Source organism: Branchiostoma floridae, chromosome 7, assembly GCF_000003815.2.
Source record: "Branchiostoma floridae strain S238N-H82 chromosome 7, Bfl_VNyyK, whole genome shotgun sequence".
NCBI lineage: Eukaryota > Metazoa > Chordata > Leptocardii > Amphioxiformes > Branchiostomatidae > Branchiostoma > Branchiostoma floridae.
In genome coordinates, this window is record NC_049985.1 from 5,910,533 (window position 1) to 5,933,712 (window position 23,180).

The 23,180-nt window shown below is 40.0% G+C and overlaps 1 protein-coding gene across 10 annotated transcripts in view; it reads right to left on the bottom strand.

The window, feature by feature from the left end:
* Positions 1-23,180, bottom strand: part of LOC118418867 (transcription factor SPT20 homolog) — a 108,846-nt gene that overhangs the window by 5,751 nt on the left and 79,915 nt on the right. For 4 of the 10 annotated variants that reach the window (XM_035824971.1, XM_035824966.1, XM_035824969.1 and 1 more), the window contains exons 11-24: positions 22,627-22,777; positions 20,613-20,669; positions 18,759-18,815; positions 17,216-17,385; positions 10,481-10,513; positions 5,976-6,180; positions 5,475-5,525; positions 4,713-4,863; positions 3,910-4,080; positions 2,540-2,701; positions 1,872-2,062; positions 1,368-1,548; positions 821-901; positions 340-455 (exon numbers count right to left, since the gene is read on the bottom strand). In XM_035824971.1, the coding sequence (XP_035680864.1) occupies positions 340-455; positions 821-901; positions 1,368-1,548; positions 1,872-2,062; positions 2,540-2,701; positions 3,910-4,080; positions 4,713-4,863; positions 5,475-5,525; positions 5,976-6,180; positions 10,481-10,513; positions 17,216-17,385; positions 18,759-18,815; positions 20,613-20,669; positions 22,627-22,777 (1,777 nt within the window). The remainder of the gene's footprint in view (positions 1-339; positions 456-820; positions 902-1,367; positions 1,549-1,871; positions 2,063-2,539; positions 2,702-3,909; positions 4,081-4,712; positions 4,864-5,474; positions 5,526-5,975; positions 6,181-10,480; positions 10,514-17,215; positions 17,386-18,758; positions 18,816-20,612; positions 20,670-22,626; positions 22,778-23,180) is intronic. The other 6 variants (XM_035824967.1, XM_035824970.1, XM_035824968.1 and 3 more) reach the window with 6 other exon arrangements.

The window sequence follows — 23,180 nt, forward strand, 5'->3', positions numbered from 1 at the left end:
TATATTTCAGGGGTAAGATGATCATCAATTGTCTGAAAACACTTCTGAGCTACATGTATGATTCACTGAAATGCAAATAGGGACATCAACGTGTCAGCAGAGACTGGGATGAAATCATATAGAAAAACTTTATAAGTAGCCACCGACTTACTTTGAGTATCCTTATCAATTGCCTGACAGCTAAATGACTGCACTTGGTGATATTTTGCACCTTTCTTTGCCATGTATTTGTCTGTTGGAATATCATGGAGCTGGAACATAGAAGCATAGGGACAAGTGGGTGTCCCTGTATCATATAGCATCACTCTGTATCATTGTAAGAAAAGGTTTAAGTCTCACCTGTAAGAGTGAGAGAGGAGCAGTCCCCGGCCGGAGCCCCTGCGGCGCATTCTTCAGACCTGTAGCCAGGAACTGGGGGGCCAGGGCTGGGTTGATACCCTGTGCTGCCATACCTGCTGAACGATAAAGACATAACAAAAAAATGTATCATAAAAGTTGAAACAATTGCCATGGTTCTGTATTTCTCATGATTCTCATTAATGTGGAATAAAACACTGTGTGAATATGTGCTTCAGCTGCAATTTTAAAGTCAGCACAACTATAGAATTGTTTCAAATACAAACTAAACCTCCTTTTCTCTTGTACTGTAAAATCAAGTCCCTGTGAAGTTAATGAATTTATTTTATCAACATCTTTGAGCACTAGTTAAGAATGTAACATTGACCTCGTAAGCTGTTACTAAAGTACTGTATAACAGGCTTTGGGAAAGGACTGCTGCAAGGCTTACATACAACATACATCTGACTACATCTCATCTTACCTGCTGTAATGTTGATGGGTGCTGCAGTGACCTGCTGACTGCTGGTGGCTGTGCCCTGCATGGAGGAGGTGATGCTGCCTCCTGGGGTACAGAAGAGGGGGAGCAAATAAGTGAACAATGATGATAAAAGTTTCCACCCTTTGGGTGTTGCCCCAAACTGAAATAACAGGTGACTCAATACATTGGGAAAGACACTCCAAATCCAAGAACCAAGTTTTATCAATATCTAGGTAACAATGAGATGTCTCCAGGGACATGGAAGGGTCTGCAGAATTCTGGGGACCTAAGATAGAGTTTGGGCAAACTGTGCAATAGAATAAAAGATGTTTTCCTTTGGCTATATGTATTATGCTGCATCATGGAATAACATTATCAGTATCAGAATAATGTTATGGTTTTCTTTAAGTTTTCCAGATTTAAAGTGTTGTGTTATGCGGGGTTATACTGGCTACACAGATACAAAAAGCAGAAGCTGGTGTGTTATGTCAAAGGGCAGTTATACTGGCCATTCCGATACCATAGGATAAACACCACACAATACATATACCTATAGGGGTCCCACCAATAATGTTGATGGCTCCAGTCATGATGCCTGGCCCCGCCCCGCTCAGGTTGATGGGCGTGGTGATGACTCCTGAAGGCGTGGTTACCACGGCAGTGGGCGTGCCGCTCACCATGGTTACACACATGGGGATCCGCATGGACACAAGGCCTCCTGATGTCGTGGTCTGGGGTGGGGAAGTATTTATGTCATCAGAAAAAAAACATTGGAACCTCAACCAGAGAAGCAGAGTATCCTCCTTAATGTGCCATCTTTTGACTTTGAGTATAATTCTAAAAGGTCAGCTGCATTCTATAGGAGGACAAGAAAGGTATTCTAATTTTGCAGTTGAAATGATGCATCTACACATGCACATTGTAGTACAGTAGTCATAAAAAAGAGACAGTATCCTAAATTTGTGGCGAAGAGGTCATCGCGAAAGCTGCAAAATAAACCACTGTGAAATTTAAAGATTTGCAGTATGAAAAGAAAGGAAAAATTCCAACTCACCGTGATGGTCGGCACTATCCCCCCTGCCTGGGCCATGGTGCCGATGATGTTTATAGGCAGGTTCTCCGAGGTTGGGGTGGGGACGGAAGAGGGGGTGGGTGGGGCGTCCCCGGGCTTGGGGGTCCCTGTGGGGGTTCCCGTTGGGGTGCCGCTCGGTGTGGGGACCTTGGAACTAGTCATGCTTACAGAACCTAGGGACAGGTTCAGTTAGGAAATTAAATGTTAGCATTCAATGTCAATGTCAATGTTGATGAAGATTGATTCCCTACGGGTGCTATAACTGCTCACCTTGACCTGACCTGCTACGTTTACCATTCCAGGTTTTGTGAAATGTTGGCATACCAATGATGGGATCCAAATAAACCATGCTTTATTAGCAACACCAGAGAACTGGCCATGTGCAGCTGTGTGATATTGCCACCATTTTGTCTCTGGTACATATTCTTGGCCAACTTTCTACCAAATGTTGTTGTCTAAATCCCTCCCGGTACTGTGAATGCCTTGGAAAAGTGCTGTCACTGCTATGATCTGTTGTATCTAATAACATGGTGTTAAGGGATATCAAGTAAACATATGGTGGTTTAAAACTGCAGTTATCTATATTGCATATTGAAACCACTGTTTGCTGACTTGATATCCCTAAATACCATTTTCAGTCCAGTCCCTACCTTGTCCCTGTGCCCCGCCCTGTGTGATCTCAGGCACCGACTGCCTCCTGCTGAGGATGTTGGGGAGGGAGTGCTGCCCGCTGGGGGCCCCCGGGGCGCTGCCGGGCCGCAGGGGTGGGGGCGTCTTGGGCGTCTTCATGGTCCCGTGGGGAAACCCTGCTCCTAGCATAGGTGGAAACAAAGGTGTTAGTTTATTGTACTAGTAGTAATTTATTGAGATACTATTTAGCCGCAAAGTGAGCTAACATCCAGGGTTTATACATGTTACATACTATACAGAGTATATACATGTTATTGTATGTAAATTTGTACAAGCTACATGTGTGGAACTGAGTGAGTGAGTGATATAAAATACAAACACTGTTACATAGATAAAAGCAATACCAAGGTCACTAAAACTTACAGATTATACATAAAAAAAAGTTTTATCACAGATTGTTTATGTGACTGGGTCATAACTCAGGTCAGGGTGCTACATGGAAAACAAGAATTAGCAAGACTTTAACCCCTAACTCCTAAGCGGCAGCTCATGTGCTTGGTACAAAAAGACACTCAAGAGCATTATGGTTAAGGTTAGGATTTTTATCCCTGTTCAATGATCAGTTCCACTACTATGGTGCATCTACATGTACATGTACTGAGATACTGCATGTAAATACAGCCCTCCTTTCCATGGTGCTGAAATGGCTTTCCATTGTAGGGCACTACTGACCAAACTTGTGAGATTATCTACTAAATGGTCCTCCACTTCTTATCTGGAATTTGATACCCTGGCTTCATGATCTGTACTCTATTGATCACAATAGGAGGCTGTGTTCCCACAACGCACATGCTGGTACTGATGTAAGAAGGGATAGTTGGGCTAACTGATTGTTTTCCTCTCAAGGTTTCTTGAATTTTTTTCAAAAGACTTATATTTCTGACAACAGTTGATAATAACCACTCATGCCAAATGTGAGACTAAACACATCAAATGAGATCTTAATTGGCAATACAGGCAAATGTCTACATTCAGTCATAGGCGAAAACATGACTTTGTGTACATGTTGTGTTTTATACAAAGGCTGTGAATGGAATAATTTTGTCCACAAGGCTATTTCATGACTTGTACTTAATTTGATGTGAAGTGAGTGAACATTGTGCTAAGAGTAGATAAGTGAGTAAACATTTGAACTTTATATAACATGGCAATTGGATCATGGATTTCAAACATTTCTTTCCTTTCATCAATTTTGAAACCTAATCTTTCCTTGATTATTTGTTCAATGCCTTTTATTCATGCTCAAGCAACAGATTTCCATTGGGGTGTAATAACAGCAAAATGGCTGAAATATTCTCTTTGGATTTGTAGCCTGCAGTGCCTGCAGTACCTGAACTGGCCAGAGGTGGCGTGCCTACTCCATCTGTAGGGCTGACAACGGAGTGGCCGGGCAGGGGGTAGACAGGGATCTGCCGGCCGAGGGAGCGTGACATGGCCATGGTGGGGGTCATCATGGGGGCGCCCATGGAGATGGTGGGGGAGGGGTGTGATGCACCGAGTCCTGAGGGACACAGTTGCAAGGAATAAGCTGGCTCATGGTTTCAACTATATACAACTGTAGACAAGAACTGCTTACAAGTTAGGGGCATTCACCTTTGACCTTGAGCATGCTCAGTTTAAACCATGAACCAACTAATACAGATCAGACTTTGGCTATTCTTCCAGTCTGTCTCCTTACATAAGTTCTCATGCAGCTATACAAACCTATCATATTTTCCTAAATCTGAGTTAGATAGCTACTTGCTGGAATAAAGTCCCGGCTTTGTAAATACATGCTGCAGAAGGGACTGAAGATTTGCTTCACTGGATACTGAAAAGTAACTATTAGGAGGGCATCTTTTTAACATGCATTTCTCCAAAATTACATTAGGGACAGTTTCCAAGGACCACAACCCCAACCACAGATCCTGGTCACAATTTCTGTTGACACATGCTCTACCAGTAGGTCAGCAAATCTGACAAAGTGCAAAGTTTACGGACATTTACATTGTACAAAATGTACATGATTGTTCTGTTTACATCAACAAAACAATCATTAAATTTATGTAGAAACTGTTTGTCTATTTCCACTCATTCATGACTCGCTAACTATCTCCCTTACTCACTCTTCTACATGTATACCTGGTGTCTCACCTGAAGATGTAGGAGTGCCTGCATCTCCCTGTTCCCCAGGTGGGCTCATGAGGTTAGAGGACAGACTTCCCGTGTTGTTGAGGGACAGAGACAGCTTGATCGGTGGAGGCCGTTTGGACTTGCTGCCACCACTGGAGCCTCCAGAGAAACTCTGTACAGGACCAGAACATACATGTCAGTCACAAATTAAAGCATGTTAGGAGAGTGTATTGTTGTAAAAGAAAGAATTTCAACAAAAGCCACAAAACAGCAGTAATCAGGAAATGCCAAACATGATGCAGTATCTTCTTTTTCAGGGCAGGACTTGTTTTAACGGGTTTTTATATAACAAGACATAATTTGCATAACGAATCACCTGAACACCACTGCAAATTTGCATCTTCAATTATACCAGGTGCAGGCTTTTTGTGTTTCGTTTGACAAGCTGAAGCCAAAACTTTCAGGCTGGGACACCAATGGGTTACGCCAACTTTCCACTAGACGGCAATCATGCTACAATCTCGCTGCGACCTTTGACCTATGACCTTCGCTGGTTTGTGTAATTCTGTACCTTCAGAATCATACTTAGTAGTTGGAATATCAAGCAAAATGTAAAAGTGTGACTGAAAAGACGAAGCAAAACACACAAGGCGCAAAAGTTTTATCTTTCTATGCCACATGGGTCAATTTTTGGGTCGCAGCGAGTTCGCCGCCCTAGTGGACAAACTGTGGGTGCAGAAGCAGGCAGGCAGAGCAAGGCTTGGTTACGGAGGCAGGAAGTACCTTGGGCTTGTTCCCTAAGGACCTGCTCCCCTTCAGTAAGGGGCGGTTGTACTGTAAACAAAGTTGAAAGCACATGTACAACATTGACAAAAGAAAGAGAGAACATAAAAAAAGTCATGCTAACACTACACACGTATGAAACTAACAGAATCATAACAGCTAAGAAATGCTAAATCTATCTTGAAAGATGAGAAATACTAATAAAGAACTTATGATTCTAATTTACTGGCAGGTAATGTTAATGACAGCATAAGCTTTAGAAACAGAAAAATGGATAAAATGTGAAAAAAAATCAAAACTACATCTGCATATCTATTCTAAGTACAATGAATTACAGCATGCTTATTAAGGATCTATGAAACATATATAGTGAAGAATGTTGAACATAATATGTAAAGACTAAGAAGTTTCTAACAAAACAAAGTAATTCTACTACAACTATCATAGAATTGAGGAGAGAGTGAGGAGATCATCAGTGCATTTCTTCAATGTGATTTCTACCTGTGTGGCCCCTCCAGGGGAAATGGTAGATCCAGTTTGAGCCAGTAAACCCTGTCCCCCTCCGGGAAAGACTATCTGCGTGGGGGTGTTAGGGTTGGGGGTCTGTGTGTGAGTGATCTGGGGTGGCTGGCCAGGGATGATGTGGGCAATCTTCACCGACCGTCGCCCCTCTTCTGTGAACAGGTCCTTGTACTGCTGGATATACCTAAGGATAGGAAAGTTAGTTTGTAAGGTCCAGTTCTTCTACTGACAAAAATAAGCACTATTTTCAGTCCTTACCTGTGCTAACATACTAGTACTTTGATTAATCCTTCCTGTACCACAATTTAAGATCTTGAGTAAAATACATAATATCTTATAAATCTAATAGCATCAAAATCATCATCATCAGTTGACGTGCTTATGCACCGTCAGGGTCTCATGTATATCACCCCTTGCGGGATAACATTACCCTTTCTTGCCTAATATGTCAAGAAATAACACCCATCAGAAAATCAAGACTAAATCTGTATTGCAAGAAACAGAAACTTTTTCCATGATCTGCCAGACTGCAGTTTCACAAGTCTTTTCACACAGTTAGGCAGCATTGGGTGGTATACAACCAACAGATAATTTTTACTTGACTTTCCCAAATATATCTCCAGATTTGACTAATTGTTGAGGTTATATTTCACATCCGAGCTGATCATGTAACAAAGTTACTCTCTGACAGCCATCCAAACTCAGTCTGTTTGCAAATGTGTTAAAGAGAATCCAAGCAGTCACAAACAGCTGTTACAAAATGCACCTCAATATACATTTCTATGCTTGGAGATACTATATAATATTTCTAATTCATAGTTATTGACTGCTCAAAAGTTGCTGTGTAATTTTAGATTAGAAGGTGATGGATGTTATCAAGGTTCTTAAAGAAATACTATGTGAAGCAACAGCTTATCAAAACTACATATTATGTAGTCACAAAAACTTATCAGAGTTTCATCAGACAGGCAAATCATCACACACGTCAGCCAACTGTTGAATCAGATGTTACAAGATGATCAATCAGCAAGTCACCTTTGAGATCTTAATAAAGATTTCCTTCCACTACTGTAAATGCATTTAAGTTTGAGGGGACTTAATTTTGCAATAGTGGTAAAACGGACTTTTTGCGGTGGTTTTAAATTCGTGGTAGAACCATGTACTGTAGTCTCTTACTGCCATGTAAAAAAATTCACGTGGTTTTGAGTCGCGGAGAAACGGCCACAGCGCAAACCGCGAATATTAAACCACCGTAAAAGTTTCTGCATTTACAGTACTTGCTTTATCAAAATGAAGTGAACAGCCTTCCTCTGAGTAATCTGCTTCATCGCTGACATTGTCCCCCAATATTATTTTGCACTTTCATAAAACGATTGGGGCAAGTCTGAAAATGATTATATTGCAAAAGGGTCCCAGTAGAGTAAGATAACGCAGGCTGCTATTGTAGATGACACTCCCATGGCTTTTCGCTGGTGGCTTTTCAGCTCCGCAATTTTTATGTGCCACTCTTAACGCCCCTCCTGGCGCACTCTCTTGTAGCTGTACATGCCACAGTTTGCATTAAGGGGCACATTTCGTGTTGAGAGGCAACAAATTAAAGTTTATCTACGATCTGGAGTTATGGAGCCTGCAAGCGGGAAGATCTTTTGGATTGAGCTATATGAGAACATACAAAGTCATGTAGACTGTAGAAAATGGCAAACACTATGCATATGGCATATAGGTTTTTTTTTATATATTAAGCAATTTTGGGAAAAAGACAAAAATTATAATTAGTGAACTGTTCAAATTTCTTCAACCTTAGTTGTAGCCTTCAGTCACACTTTTTGCACTGTTGTATGAAATTGCACACTTCCACAATGATTACATCTAGGGCCTAGACTTTCTTCAGCTATTACAGGAAAACATAAGATTTAAAGTGTTTGGAGAAAAAATGAATACAATCCTGCTGCTTTTTGACATTCAGCCATTTTACTGTTACTGTTACTGTTGAAATGGCGAGCATTGAGAAACCAATGGGGTGTATCATAATAATGACATCACCTACATGTATGCGTAGATCACAATTTTGACCCTTAACTCAGCCAATGAAATGTATTTTATACACTTTGTGTTTTCAAAACACATAACTAGCAACAGATCTTTGATAAAAAATTTCTGAGGATTTCTTGGAGCCAAGTTGCACCACAAGCAATGCAGAGGCGGCCTGGGAGGACCACTGCTACAGACAATAAAACGAGGTAATCACTTTCTATCATCGCCATAAACTACTGGGGGACAACCATTGATTTTCTCATTTGTTCCCACTGAGAGACCCGGAGAGCGCTGAAGAACCGATGTCAGCGGGGCTTTCCTGATAGCCCATCTCTCTAGTTACAGCTGAAGAACTGGTGAAGGGCTCGAAATACTACCTGCATATGCAGGTTAGTGCAGGTAAAATTGGAGCTGTGCAGGTATTTCTGTTGTCTATCTGCACCTAACCTGCACTGGTCCAGGTACTGGGTTTTATACATAAATGTCATATGATGTAGGTGTACGTGGATTGTTATTAGCTGCATTGACTGTTACCACCTAATAGTATATAGTATAGAAGAAAAAATAGCAATGGTTCCTGAACAATTAGTAGGTTCCATACTTCCTAAATTCAGAGTGGTGCAGGTAAAACTTGACTGGTACAGGTAATTTTCAGTGTTACCTGCACCAGTGTAGGTATGCAGAAAAAGGATTTCGGGCCCTGATATAGTATAGAAGAAAAAATAGCAATGGTTCCTGAACAATTAGTAGGTTCCATACTTCCTAAATTCAGAGTGGTGCAGGTAAAACTTGACTGGTACAGGTAATTTTCAGTGTTACCTGCACCAGTGTAGGTATGCAGAAAAAGGATTTCGGGCCCTGATATAGTATAGAAGAAAAAATAGCAATGGTTCCTGAACAATTTTAGTAGGATCCATACTTCCTAAAGTCAGAGTGTTGCAGGTAAAATTTGTCTGGGGCAGGTTATTTCCAATGTCACAGTGCAGGTATGCAGAAAAAGTATTTCCAGCCCTGCGGTGTCAGCGGGGCTTTCCTGATAGCCCATCTCTCTACATTACAGCCGCCCTGCTGTCTGATTGGTCACCATTAAGGAAGGGGTAGTGAACCGTGCAGATACATCAGAAACAGGATCGCCTATCGTATGCCTGCAGTACGTATGGTTTACAGCCCGAGTACGTGATCTTCAGAAACATTACAGTGACCAGAGGTTTACTGCAAAAGCTATATCTGGGTGTGCAGTCAGCCAGCATGTATGTATTAAGGTTGTCAGCAAATTCAATGGGTGGGGGTTGTTATCGTACCAGGCAAACGAGTTGCCAAGGGGATATGTTTTTATCTACTATAAATACTCGGCTGTTTTTTAATAACAGGAATTTGTAGAAAAAGTTGTTAAAGTATGCAAATGTTTGATATGCCTACTGATTTTACAATGGGAAAACGTTTGCATTACAAAATTGCTCTGACTATATTTGACTTTCTGAAAAGATTGATTGTTTGCCAGTTGCTATCATGCCTTGACAGGTGTTGAGCACTCAATGTAGATTAACAACACTTATACACTTAATCGCAAAAAATTCGAACCCAAGGCGGATACCAAACGGATGTATGTCAATACGGGTGAACTTCCATGCTAATTTTAGAAATTTAATGATTGAGTGTCTCTTTGAGTTTGACCAATTAAGTTGTCCTGACTACAAACAAACAACCAAATAAACAAAAAAAAAATGTTGGCAAACAAATTCCCTCCATGGCAGCAGCAGTAACAACAACTGGTCCAAAACTTGTGGTCAGAACTTCAGACTAAAATGACATTCACTGACCAGCTACTAGGACTGGTCTTCACTTTGATACCACAACTTTCTTGTTATTCAGATCACATTCTCCTGAGATGCAAAGCCTTGCCTCGTACAATATATCTATGACCTCGGGAAAGCTCCGCTAAACTAGGCTAATCTTCTTACTGTGGGCCTGGCCTGTAAGTATAGCTGTCAGCCAATCAGAGAATTGCCTAAAAGTTTTCTTTAGGTGAAGCCGATTGGCTGACAGTTCGCTAGAGGCCACACCCACAAAAGTGGAAACCTCAGCCTAGAGCCTTCCCAAGATATACATGTATTGTAGAGGTCGTGCATAAAGGTGGTATCTCATTGCCCTTGCCTCACCAGTGCGACACTGCAGGGTTCGAGAGATACTAAACAAATTTCAGAGATAAAGAACAAATTTTCTTACATTTTGTGTATTTTGTTGTCTTCTATACTACACAATATCTAAATTATGAAAATTTGGCAAAAGTAATTATACAACAGCGCCACTGTGAACGAACCCTGCTGTGCCGCACGAGTGCTCCAAGTACAGTGAGATACCACCTTGAGCATGAGTAGAAGGTCACAGCTATGACAGTGTAGACTGTACACAGCTGGCTATTCTAGATCAATAAACACATGATGACCCACCTCTGTGCGTTGACTTTGCTCCCCAGCGGAAACCTGCGGGGAACGGAAATAACAAGAACATCAGTTAATTTAGGGTCGGGGATTGCACTACAGCTTTGAAAGTGACCTCAGGGGATATACATGTACAGGTGCTTCAGGCCAATACAATGGTCTAGAGAGTCACACTAAGACTTTACCAAAGGTACAGACTTCAAATTAGCATAAGGCTTGCTGTGGCCTAGCAAAATTAATGTTCAGGTTACAGTCCTGAAAGAAATAAGGGCTGATCGGTACAGATTCTCTATTTTTTTTAGATTTTGCAGGATTTAGTGATCCATAAGTGTTTAAGTAAGAATGCAAAACTGAAATGAATCTAGTAAGGACTGGTATTTGCTACTCTCCAAGCAGATGTTTTCATCCAGCTTTCTATTTTGTACCATTTTTTTTGTGGTGAGACATAAAGAAAATGGTACAAAATTGAAAGCCTGATACAAATGCCTACAAAATTTTTAAAACAGCCGAAGTTGAACCTCTGCTTGGAGAGTATGAATTTTCAACATCATACACATGATATAAGTTGTTACAATGACAATTTTCCATTTGCAACAGAAATGAGGAATCTGGGCACGAGTCTACAATGTTTCCATCACTTAGATGTCAGATCTAAAATCTTGCCAGTGGCTAACACAAAATGTGGCTATTGGTACGGCTAGCAAGTGTTTGCTAGCTGAGGGTTGGTCAGGTAATTGAAAACACAACATTTCTTCCCTAGGCCTGATCGATACAACGGAATAAGAACAAGTCAATTTCTGGAGAGGGAATTGAATGAGTCTTAGGCAGGTAATCGGGAAGTGGGATTACCAAGCGGGACTACAAAGTTATCCGTACTTGGGCTAAATACTTCATGAGGAGGACACTTTGTTCCATTGATTCATGGCCCATTGATTTAACTTGGCAGTTGGCACCAATATAGAATCTGATATGATGTCTGAATAATGGAAACTTTATTGGACATCTTTTCAAACAGGTTAACAAAGTTTCGTTGAGAACAAAAGTAAATCTTTTTCTTTAACACAGATATGACATCTGAATACTAAAAACTTTGAACTTCTTTTCCTACACATTAAAAAAAATCAATTTGTTGTGAGCAAAGAGACGCATGGTTTTAGAGACTCGTGAATTATGATATTAGATTTTAACAAGTTGAACATAGTCTTTGAGTTATATACAATATAGATAGTGATGCAGAAGTGGGTAAACCTGCACAAAAAATGTATGAATTTCCTGTAAGTACACAGAGTGAAAAATCGAATGGTACAATACATAGTTAGGAGCAGAACCAATATCTATAATGGCCCAACACTCAAACATCGATGTTCATTCTTTCAATAACAAGTCAAAGGTCAAGTTCAGAGCTTATACAGTTCAAAGCACTTCAACCATCGGGTGAGGAAAATCTTTGAACTTGGAACAGGAAGGTCAAAATTGTGTTCTGTAAATCGATAGACTGACCCGATGTGGGACAGGCTAACATGAGTTGCGCTTACACTGGGTTTTCCTGTAAACTTATTGTGTTTTTCTGTTAAAGGCACTATGAGACAATTGGCACTGGCCTGTAGAGATTGGAAGATTACCTGAGCTCCTTATTGATTGATAAAACCACTCCATAGCAGTTACTTCCAAATTGGACTTTGTGGAAATAAAATCCACTTCAACATTGCCAAATACTTTGTGATATGTACAGTGCAAAATATTGGGAAACGTGGCTGAATCTAAGCCACTGTGCTGGTGAGTCACCCTGGCAGATTCAGAATGAACTGCATCTGCAAGGCCTCAAGCCTAAATGCCAGCATATCAAGCCTATTGCAGAATGATTAACCATTCACTACTCAACAATCACTAAGACATTATGCATTTTGTTTTTTCTGAAAGCTTAGCAATCACCCATAGTTATTCTAACATCACTTCCTGCTTATCAATTGCTACCATGTACAATCTATGTATTCAAAACAACAGGAATTCCCAATGTTATGAACTTGTGGACTATCTTAAATGCATTGTTTCAGTACTTATTATGGCAAGTATTTTTTGCCTTAAAAGAATAATAGAATCATTATTCCTCCACAGATCTGATTAGAATTCGATGCTTGAAGGAATTCAGAAACTCTGCAATCTTTTTACTGGTAAAATTTTCCTTAATGCAAATTAGAACTCTTTGTTGTTAACTATTCACAGAAAACTCATGCCCCTTCAACTTTCTTTAGAATCTGTGATGCATGGTAGTTGCTTTGTTTTATATGATTACATCAATCCTTTCACATTCAATTCTGTTTGCCAAAAGAAAGATATAAAAGCATTACAGTGCGTGAGGTGAGTGAGGCTGTTAATATCCCAACACGCTGCACACATACAAAAAGATGTATACACTCATGTTATCTGATGGACATCAACCATACCATACTGCAGCTGAAAAATGTTGGGGCATTCAACACTGTAATACTCATTCTTCAGAAACCCACCCACAGTCCCAGACTCCTGGAAATACGCAGCCATTTAAAAGATATAAAGAGAGAATCAAGCGAGAGCAGTTCTTCTGAAGTCGCGGGATATTGCAGCGTCAATATTTCCCCGTAGAGCGGGCAAATAATAACCTTCTATCTTCGTGCATCTTCCACCCGAAGACGCCCTCTCCTGCGTTTGGTTTGCTTTCTAATGGGTTATTTACCGTGTACCTGCCTCCATTACTTTGCGAGATTGCCTTGCCCTGTTTGGAATGCTCTACAAAAAGGTCACGCCTCGCAATCTATCCTAACTTGATTTCCTTGGCAAACCAATTTGGTGTCCTTATCCAGACTTGTGGCTGTCTTCCCCCGAGCGATCAGTCTTCATCTGGAGACCAGTAACTACAGCATTGCTCTTCCTCTAGGTCACGTTTGCTGACAACACACATCGTTTTTATGGCAGGTGCAACATTTGTACCAGGGATTGCAGTAAAGTATATCATTAAGGAGAAACAAGAGATCAACCTTCAACTTCACCATTGTGTAGAGATATACGTCCAAATGTATGTAACATCAACTCTCATAATTCCATGCATAGGATGCCATAATAACACCACATGGGAAAAATACATGATTTCAATGTTATTGACAGGGATGAACCAATACAGCATCTGATTCTGAATCCTGAGGTATATACACTTCAGATATCTAGGAGTTCCAGACAATCTTGAGAATGCCTCAATAACAATGTTATCTCATGTGCTGGTATTATGGCAGTGCCTGTGGAACATGTATGCTAGCATCAAAACTATATGTTCGCTTAAAAACCAGCTTAAGTTTCCACTGGAGGTTGCAAAAGATTAGTGACCGCTGTGTGACCAAACATTTGACAGGTTGGTCAGTACAAACTCCTTAGATAAAGAACAAAACTTTAAAGGTTTTTAACCTTTTGTTGTCTTTTAAATCATACCTAAACCTCATGCATCATATTTGAGTTATATATATGACTTATAATCAAGGGTTCTATGATACAAATCAAGTTCTGTTCGCTCAATGAATGACGGTGGAATAGGTACCTAAGAGAGATCACTGAGATTTATGGTCCTTGAATGTGCATTGAATGCAATTCTTGCTTAAAGGTTCTTGTATAGCTGCAGGCTGCTTAAGAATCACCCACACCTCTTGTATACACCATTGCCATTATTGCGGGCCTTGCTCCCGAGTCTTGATAAATGTCGCCTCACCACGGTGCACTTACAGTTCATCAGGATTATATGAGAAACTGGGAATTACTCTGCTCTCCTGGCATTTGGAGGTTGAAAGCGGTTATGGATGTGGCACTCACACGGGGTGGGTGATACGCCCGGAGGGTTCGATAGCAGGGTTACTGTAGGCTGCTGACCCTTCGCTAACATAAACTCAAGTCCAATTCTTCTGTGGATACAGATACTACATCATACAAGTACAATGTGTACACAGTAACTGGTAAAAATAAAAACGTCTGTGGCTGATTGCTCTGACAGTGTGCTTAATTTTCATACACTATACAATAGCTGTTTCTAAAAGTGTTTTTCAGCAATACTGTACGACAAATGTCTCTTATTTCCAATTATAATGCTTCTTCATTTTCATTTTCTATGACGATTTTGATTTGAACAACATGTATTATTCAACATTAGACATTAAACGTTACATGTATCTGTATCTGTATCTATATAGCCGGTATAACCGCCCTTTGGCGTAACACACCAGCTTCGCAGGCAATCGGCGTGGCAGCAGCTGGTTATCTACCAACGTATGTTGGGAACTTTGTTCTAATTGCTGTAAATGTCCTGACAGAAATTTAGTTGGTTACTGTACTTTTTTTTATAAACAAATATATACCATATGATGATAATGATTGATGTATACAGCATACTATTAGGCAACAGCATTGAATGAGCTATGTACATGAATGTTACTATCATACATGTAATGATTCAAGTTGATGACATTTATTTGATTAAATGTGGTTTTGATGCATGGAACTGTTTTGCAAGGCACTTCTTGGTTGACAGCACGTTTGGTGTTAAGGCTGCTGTGCTGTTGCAGGAATAACTATGTATTGAGATTCTGTCTTAGGGATGTGACTGTATTTCATTCACTTTAACATGATGACAACTAACAGGTACAAGCATGCAAATGCATATGCCTACACATCAGCAAGGAATACATTTCTCTTGCATCAGTGCTGCATGAATAGTTGCTATATTGGAATTCACAGATGGTGTTTCATCTCTTTCTGTCACAGCTCTGGAAACAACAGATTTTTCATTTCGCTGGGACTGTGAGAGGTAATAAATATGAAAAACAAAATGCCAGCCCGAATAAACATCATGGTAGAGTTGTAGTTACCTCTAAGTTATGTGCGACAAGAATAAAATTATTCAAGCCATATTCACAATGTATGCTTGAATTAACCCACATATTCCTGTTGTAGGCTCTTTTCCAACCTTTCTATATTGTGGCATGTCATTGTCTGAATGTCTAATCACAGCATCCAGACTAGTCTTAAGACTCTTCAATTTCTTGAATAAGATCTAATGATGAGACTAAAATATGTGCTATCATTTCTACTTTGTGTGTGAATTTAACTTTCAGCCTATAGTAGCTGTTTGGTACAAAATTGGAGAGAAAGACAAAAAAAGAGAAATCCCAAACTCTCTTGGGAAACCTAATACTCCATAATTTAAAGTGACCTACAGGCTATAATCTACCTTCAACAGAAAACTTCAAATGAAAATGCATTTCTTTAGCCTGGAATCCAGCTGTATTATACCTCCGGGAGCTATGAGTATGATATGGCTGGATACCAGGCTAAGATTAAATGCCATATAGATTTCAAAGCTTGGAAAATAAACAAAATAAAATGATGATAGCGACATCTCATACAAAGTATCCATACAGAGCACTTACAGTAGTTGATCCTCTCATTTGGTTTTAAAAGATTCTAAGTACTGCACCACTTGTAAGTAATGCTTCTATTCATCCATCAAAACTGTCATGTCTTGCCAGGGGAACAAGATGCACTTTTCTTCAAGTTGGTGGAAACACCATTTATTAGTTCTTATATCAGTTTTACAAAAAGCACAAAAAAAGCAGCCCCTGGCATCGGTTTGTAATTCCTTACTTAGGAACTTTGCTTCTGGTGAAGTATAAGCAGTGAAGTGATACACATTAACACATTTCTTGGTTAAAAACTGCCACACTCTTAAGCAAAAGCACTTTGTAACTCTGTCCCTTGACTCCTTGCTCTAAGACTCATTCATTGCTGTGGAGTTCCCTCTACATTAGAGCCCCATTAAGGATGGTGGCTATACGACATCTTACTTATCACGTTGCACGCAATTCAGTCCTATAGAAATGCTTTACACCTATATAACAAGTCCTGAAGGAACTAAGGGGATTACTGACAATACCAACAGTGGCTACAAGTAAGCTGCTAACTGTGTGGGAATCACTGAGCCAGAAATATCTAAGTGTTGGGAGCCATCCAGAAGGGTGTTAAGTCTCTAAACATAAATCTTGATTTAGGGGAGTAGAAGAGAAAAACTTGTTATTTTCCATCCAGCAGAGTGATCCTGAACCAGTTTAGCTCAATGAACTCAACAAACAGTTGAGCTACTCTTCCTCAGGTCATGGCAGAGGATACAGACATTATTATATGTCTGACTCAGTATATTCTGGTTCATTGTATTGGGGGAAATTCTCCTAAGCCCTTTTTGACAAGAACAATAAACAGAAGGCCATGGCTTAATGTCCTATCCCAAGGACTGCAATTCTTTCCAGTAGCACACAAGTCACATGGGCGAAAACAGTCAGAATTTAAACTCAAAACAACTTGGTTCTGAACCAGGGTCACAAACCAATAGATACCTGCTACATGGTCCCAGATTAACATCAAATTAAATACGAAACTTAATCACTGCAAATTTATTTATATTGTAAGTGGAGTAGAAAGGACTTTTTCATGTTCCTGTTTGTGATTGAGACACAATATCATGGCACAGAAACACAATATTTGCAGTATCGTTATTGGTTGCCATACACTGTACTTTGTGCGATTGTTGAGTAATAAAGTTCATTCATTCATCCATGATTCATTCATTCATCCATTCATTCCTTCGTTCATTCATTCAACACAATTTCACAAAAATTAAATAGTTGCAAATGTTTCAAGATTTATAGTAAGAGATCCTCAAGAAAACAGACATACTTGCAGGAGGTCCCGTTTTCCCTCTTGCTGTCCCCTGGCTGGTGGTCCCTGTCCACATACAGCTCACCCTGGTAGAAGTTGTCAGTGGGGCGTTGCTGGATGGTCACCCGGCTGTGCAGGATCTTGTTGTTACTCCTCTCTGCCTCCAGAACAACTTCTTCTACTGTGATCTATGAGTCAGAGCACAGTTATCATATCATGTGTCAGTACTGAGGCATTAGCAGGTCCAAGCTACTAGTATTCTCCAAGCAGACATTTTGGGGGAGCATGTGATGGATGTCACTCAAAATGTCCGGAAGTAAATCTCCGTGTTTATCCAATTGTAGAATATTGAGTAGTGAACGGAATTATTGACTGCTGTTGTGAAGGGAGGCAGCCATAAGGAATCCTGGCTACTACTATCCCCCTGGACAAAACCTCTGCATTCTTTCAAGCAGGCTAAAAAGACTTACCATAGTGTTGGTATGGACAGATTGGACAACTGAGTTGCTACAACGCACATGGCAATAATCAAGTGATTTGAAGACAAGACTGCCTGCCTGACTAAACATTCTAGATACTGCGCTTGAAAAAAATCTTTGACTCTTTGATAATGTTTATTTAGTTTCTTGGAAATCCAGTCACTCTTACCTTTTGTTTGTAATACGCAACACCAAGCAACGACCATGGCCAAACAGTCACCAATCTGTCCTTTTGACTGTCTATTCCCAGGTAAGTTACCAGCCAATCAGGTTGTCTCTTGACTATAAGCAGTGATGTGATTGGCTGGTTATTCTGCTAGGAATAACAGTACCTGATTGGCTGACAGCTGGGAAGTAGCCAGCCAATCAGGTCACTTTTTGACTGGAAGCAGCAACATGATTGGCTGGAAACTTTGCCAGGAACATTTGTGCCTGATTGACTGACAGATGACCAGTACAATCACCACAGAAGGACAGATAGTAGGGCTATTTGCCAGGGCTATTATACAGAAACCGCTCAACCTGCCAAAAAGATGACCTGAAAATCTTGCTAGCTTGGAAGGGTCTACATTTTCTGGCAGTGTGTTTTCACTGTATTTTCTGGCCAGTACATGTACATATATACACAATAGTACTATAATGCAGGTGTACATGGTCATCGTATTGAAAGTCAATGGAGAAGACAGGGATGGACGGGGATGCTGATGCTTTACGGCAAGAACAGATTAGCACAGCTTTGTAGGTGCCGCTGTACAAATGCACGTCACAGTCTGCAGTCCATTAATCCTTCACAACCATTCAACTTCTCCCGGTTAACACTTAAGGTTTCAAGTCAAGAGTCATATAACGCTAGTTCACCTCTATCCGTTGGGTAACCTATATCCGTGGCTTTTAAAAACAGGGTATTTGTGGATATCACGTTGAGGGACGTCGGTTTAAAATTTCACTATTTTCAGTACATTGCAGTTTAAAAGTACCACCCATCGAATTGATGTGCCTAAATACACTGTTTTGCCAAACAACAGATATAGGTTACCCCGTGGATAAAGGTGAACTAGCGTTATAGGCATGTCAGCCCTCACCGGAGTATTGTCGCTCGTCGACTTCGGTCTCTCCATGACAGACGCATAATTCTCCACCTATAAAAAAACAGGGAATAAGACCAAATATGAGATACCAAATGTGAAAACTTTCTCGCGTCCCGACCATATGTTACTGGAATACTTCACTAATTGGACCGACTTTTCTCATGTGACGAGTTTTGAGTCAGCTGTTTGCCTCTTTGTAAGGGCAGTGAAGGTCGAAAGGTCAGCAATTATTGGCGGTGTAATTTCCCATTCCTCTTGAACCTTTACAAGTGCCCGCATTTAGAGGGCGTGTACCAATCTTTCACACATGGCTGGGGAGGACGTTTGCCAGAAGTGATTTCCCAGGGGCCATGCACAAGTTTGATGCTTCTCCCACAAAAGCCAAGTGCATGGGGGAAAGACAGTGTTCTCACCAGGATTTGTTTCCATAGCATAGGAGCATCTGATTGCAGCAAAGCCACGAGGAATGCAATGCAGGCATGATCATTGTAAGGCTCTGGGGGAATCTTCTCCCTCAAAATTTAGAACCCTGAGAAACATTATTTTCTGCATTTGAAAGCCAAATTTAGTGAAATAAAGCCAAGCTTTAATTACAAAGTGACAGAAAAGTCCCCTTCTCTGAATGAAACACAGCATAGGAGCTCACAACACAGCATAGTGGCTCAAATCACAGCTTAGGGGATCCTAATAACAGCAAAGGGGTAGCCCCTATGCTGAAAAGCTCTGATGAGAACACTGACAGATGCACATTAAGTCTCTGCTGCGACCCGATGATCGGTACTGGTTGGAGACTACAACGTAAGGTATCAGCGCTTCCATTCCAATTCAATCTACGGCACCACCCGTTTCCCACCCTGCTATTCCCACGGTTGCACTCGAGTGTAAGATTGTGGAGAGATTTTGTGTGTGAACATGACAGGGACATGGCAGTGACGGATGAAGAACTTTTATAGAACACACTGCATGCCAAACAATTTTCACACAGTCATACTTTAGGTTTGTAGTGCCATAGTTTATCACATTGTCTGTCTCCATACAAAAAGTTTTTGAAGCTGTAAACCGATAAGTTTTGGATCTAAAGGGCTGATGATGGTTTTGACTGATGATTTAGAATTATGTTACAGTGCACATAGGATGTTAACGATTTTCACACATACTTTGTAGTGATAGTTTTTCACATCTGTCTCCATATAAAAAGTTTTTGAAACTGTAAACCTGTAAGTTTTTGATCTAAGGGCTGAGAAAATGATCACAGTGACAGATACATCAGTAGCCATAGTTTGTTACGCTTTATGTCTCCAATTTAAAATAAAAAGTTTCTTAAATCCATAAAACTGTAAGTTGTGGATCTTAGGGACTGAGGAAAAGATGGCAGTGACTGATCATGATGTATTACTTTACAGTTCAAATTGGATGCTCAATGATTTTCACACATACTTTGGGGTTTGTAGTGATACTTAGTAGATCTTCTGTCTCAATGCAAAAAGTTATTTTTGAAACTGTAATCCTGTAAGTTTTGGATTGATAGAATTAGGACATTGTTGTAAGAGGATAAAAATTGGTACAATTGGAGAGAATAATGTTTGTGCTTTTAGCAATGAATTTCTACAAACTAACATATTACCATTAAGTTCTATGTAGTATATCATGTGATCAACACCATGAGTGTGAACAGTTGACTTGGGGTTGTCCACTACTATTTGCCAGGTTGAATCTAATTAAAAGCTATGTGTACCCTATACCAAAGGATGTAAATGTCTGACTGTGAGGTGTAGGATCGAACAGGATCTTTTCCCCCTCCATCAACGAAAATAGGTGATAATATTACTGTAACATTCTAACACATACCTCAACGTGGGACGGGGCACTTAAGCTGAGTGATCGCTGTTTCCACATGTCCACACACTGGAAAGGGACAGAAAAAATAGACTGTAAAACCCGAACAGAACATCTAAAAGCACAGAAAGGAGAAAGTCACACTTGAGTTTCTGCATGCTTCCACAGTCTATTTTCAATTCAAAATGAACAAGTCATGCAATAACACCGAATCGGATGTAATCATGATTTTGAAATTACTGAAAGAGTAGTATGGCAACACACAACAAACACTTCAGAATCTGATACAGTTAGACTAAGTGTAATACATGTACATGCAACATCAACACAGCACAGAGACCAAATGGATACTGGTTATGTGTGTTAGAAAGGATCAAACAAAATGGGACAAAATGTTTCACTTAGTATGAGGAGACTGGTGTGAGATGACATTGACCCCATATCAGTAGCAAACTAAATCTAGTTACCAAATCTTGTCTCATTTTGGTTAATCAATCGATCGATCAATCAATCAATCAATCAATCAATCAATCAATCAATCAATAAATCAATCATCCAGTTGTGTGTGGACAGTTCTCTGCAGAAAGTTCTACTTTCACTGCAAGAAGTCTCACCATAGAAAATACTAATTATTGGAATTTGGTGCCAAATATGGTATGTAGTATTCACCTAAGTATCCTTATGAAGTCTCACGGGTATGTTTTTCGAGAATACTCACCATCCCACACCAATCTTTGTCAATGAATGAAAGGAGACAACATCTAACATAGAACACATGGGTGATACCATGCCATACTGGAGGTCCTTACCATAGTAGCCGCAGGGGGGGGGGGGAGAAGAGAACAAAACAAACAAACAAACAAGAGAGAAAGGGAAAACAAGAGAAAACTTTATATTGAGTCCTTTGTGTTGAATGTTGGGTGGGATAATTTATACACAGATATTGTTAGAGAGCTTACACATATCATAAAGGTTGTGACAAAGCAGAGATGTTAACCAGAAAGAAAAATAGTTTTATATCTTTGCAATGATCATATTAAATGGACATATATTAGGTGATGTACAAGAATAAACTTTAAGGTTAACAGTTAATCTCCAAGCAGACATGGGGGGGGGGGTAAATTGTTACATTATTCTAGCTGCCCTTTTGAAGGAGGTAGTTGACATAGAATAGGACAGCTAGAAAAATGTTTTAAGAGCCTCCCCTGATATCTGCTTGGACTTTTAGTATGTCAGGTTCATCATAAGTGTACAACAATAAAAAATAGCTGACCCTGAAACAAAAGTTGTGTATTGAAAAATAAAGAATCACACACTATTTGCATTGGCATAGCGAGGAAAAGAAAAATCATAGAATAGTGCAGACTATAAGAGTGCATACAGTTCAAGCAGTGCCATACAAGAGCCAAGTTTGACCAAATTTGGAGAGAACGTAGACAGAAGTTTTAAGTCTTAACCTTTTCCCAATAGGCTGAGTGTGTTAACAAGATGAATGTAATACAAGACTGGTATTTTCTGATAAGACTTGCCTTTCTGAAAGCATGCAGAAACAGTGCAGTCCAAAGTGAAATACAGAAAAGAAGCTAGAAACTCATGGCAACATAAAGAAAACATCATGCAAGCATATTAAGGAAATACTCCATAAAAGGATTCATGCTTCAAGACAATGCTTCATGTAGTACCGTATTTTCTTGAATAAAGGACACACTTTTTCAACTTTTGAAAATTGAAAAAGGCTACAAGTTGCTGCCAAATTCTGGGTGTATTCATTGTTCAGGTCTGTTCAAAATTGGCAGAGGAGGGGTGCATACTTTATTTGAGTTTTATTTTACCTTACAGTCTCATAGATCTGTCTAGGACTTTAGGACTTGTCCCAAATCAGGGGTGCGTATTTTAATAGGGGTGAGTACTTTCAAGAAAATATGGTAGTCTACAACACTTTTTTTAACATATCCGTCTTCTTTGCATACATGCCGTTGATTGTTTTTGCATTCTCTGGCATTCATGGCCTCTCGCATGCACTTACAGCTTTCCCTACTTTTAAATCCACAGGAGGGTGTGGTCTTTTCTCCTTCCTCTTCTGCAGGAAGTCATGGAGGAACAGATGAGGCGGCGCCGGAACCGTCGTCATCTCCCGCCGACGGTTCGCTGATGTCTGGCTGAATCTTTTGGCACATCTGTGTAGTTATGGAAGACAGAAAGACAGAAGAAATTAAATGATTGACTGGACAATTATCATACAATCTCTTAGTCTTACAGCTGTCAAATTATTGATGCCATTTTCTACAATCCTTTGGCACATCTGCGTAGTTATGGAATAGAAAAGAAGACAAAAGAAATTAAATGATTGACTACAATTATCATACAATCTTTTAGTCTTACAGCTGTTAAATTATTGCTGCCATTTTCTACAATCCTTTGGCACATCTGTTAGTTATGGAATTTCAAGACAAAAAGACAGCAGAAATTAATTGTAAGATTTATCATAAAATTGCTAGTCTTACAACTGTTCAATCATTACATTCAAGATCTGGTCTGGCTGAATCTTTTGGGCCATCTGTGGACTTATGGAAGACAAAA